The sequence below is a fragment of the Eucyclogobius newberryi genome, unplaced genomic scaffold (genome assembly GCF_026437365.1).
Source record: "Eucyclogobius newberryi isolate DKJ021-1_F unplaced genomic scaffold, fEucNew1.0.hap1 SCAF_21, whole genome shotgun sequence".
Taxonomy (NCBI): domain Eukaryota; kingdom Metazoa; phylum Chordata; class Actinopteri; order Gobiiformes; family Gobiidae; genus Eucyclogobius; species Eucyclogobius newberryi.
The window spans coordinates 10,216,292-10,217,654 of NW_027315846.1; the positions used below are offsets into that span (position 1 = coordinate 10,216,292).

The window sequence follows — 1,363 nt, forward strand, 5'->3', positions numbered from 1 at the left end:
GTCCCTCCTCCCCCCGCGGTCCCGCACAATCAACTTGAACCAGACCACGCCCCCCCCCCCCCCCCCCCCCACAAACACACCCCTTTTTTTTTTTTATTCTAGGGGAACTTATCTAGCGTCTACGTGTTGATGTCCCGCACACACCGGAGTCGCGCGCTCGCACGGGGGGGGGAAACAGCAACTTTCCCACAGATGCTGAACAACGACACCGCTGCCTGTCCCGCGTAGCACGAGATGGATTTGCTGGAGCGCGGATACCTGGACTCCCCGTACAACTACACCTTCAATTTCTGGAACGATTACCTCGGCCTGTCGACGCTCGTGGCGCAGAACAAGCCGACGAGCCCCAACTCCATCACGGAGTCCCTGAAGGCGACGCTGGGCTTGGACGACGCGCCGACGTGCTGCCCGTGCGCGGTCGGACACGGACGGGGCGGCGGTGACGGTCACGGCGAGTGCTACTGCTGCGCGCCTCCGAGCTCCCCGCCGCCGCTGTCCATCTACGAGCTGAAAGAGAGTCTCCTCCACCGGCCGTACCACCACGAGCGCGGCGACTCCCCGCTGTCGGACCCGGAGTGCCCCGGTTACAGGGGCGGCGGCGGCGGCGGCGGCGCCTTCGGCTGCGGCGGCGGCGGCGGCTTGGATCTCCTCGCGCGGCGCAAGCACTTCCCCAGGTGCAAGCCGGAGCCCAAAGTGTGCGTGTTTTGTCGGAATAACGGCGCGCCGGAGGAGGTGTACGGCACGCACATCCTGAAGACGGCGGACGGGAGAGTGCTGTGCCCCATCCTGCGCGCCTACACCTGTCCCCTCTGCAGCGCCAACGGAGACAATGCGCACACGATCAAGTACTGCCCGCTGTCCAGGGACCAGCACCGGGGCGCGTCCAAGGCGGGCAGAGCCGTCGGCAAGAGGCTTAAAATCTTCTAAACTTCCAGGTTCAACGGGCGAGTGACACTGTGGGTGAAGTGGTCGAGCCGCACGTGACGCACAGGAGTGTGGCGTCTTCGCACACCAGTGGCCCCTGAGCGTAACATAGACGTTTTTACCATTTCCAAATATATTTTTTTGCAACGATATAGTGAATTTTAGCCTGAAAACAACAACTTTATACGTAAAATGTGATATTGGCATTCCCTAAACTTGATTTGAGATGCCATTTTAAAATTGTATAAGGCTATATTTACTTTACACGTATATAGTTTACGTTAATGTATAAAAAAAAAAACAATGTTGGTATGGACCATGTTTTGCTTGAGATTTCTTTTCGAAAATCTACTGACAGCACATTTGAGAAGAAAATGCATTCCCCCCCCCCCCCCCCCCCCCCCCTAAAGCACTCAAAATGTATAAATGAACCAAAGTA

The 1,363-nt window shown here is 57.5% G+C and overlaps 1 protein-coding gene across 1 annotated transcript; it reads left to right on the forward strand.

Annotated features, from left to right (window-relative positions):
- The first annotated feature begins 234 nt into the window (after positions 1–234).
- LOC140370624 (nanos homolog 1-like) lies at positions 235–928 on the forward strand. The gene has a single exon (XM_072457818.1). The coding sequence runs from the start codon at positions 235–237 to the stop codon at positions 925–927; it is 693 nt and encodes a 230-aa protein (XP_072313919.1). The 3' UTR covers position 928.
- Positions 929–1,363: the final 435 nt, after the last annotated feature.

What these genes read in the sequence shown, in the direction of transcription:
- LOC140370624 (XM_072457818.1), top strand. Translation starts at nt 235, where the DNA reads ATGGATTTGCTGGAGCGCGGATACCTGGACTCCCCGTACAACTACACC.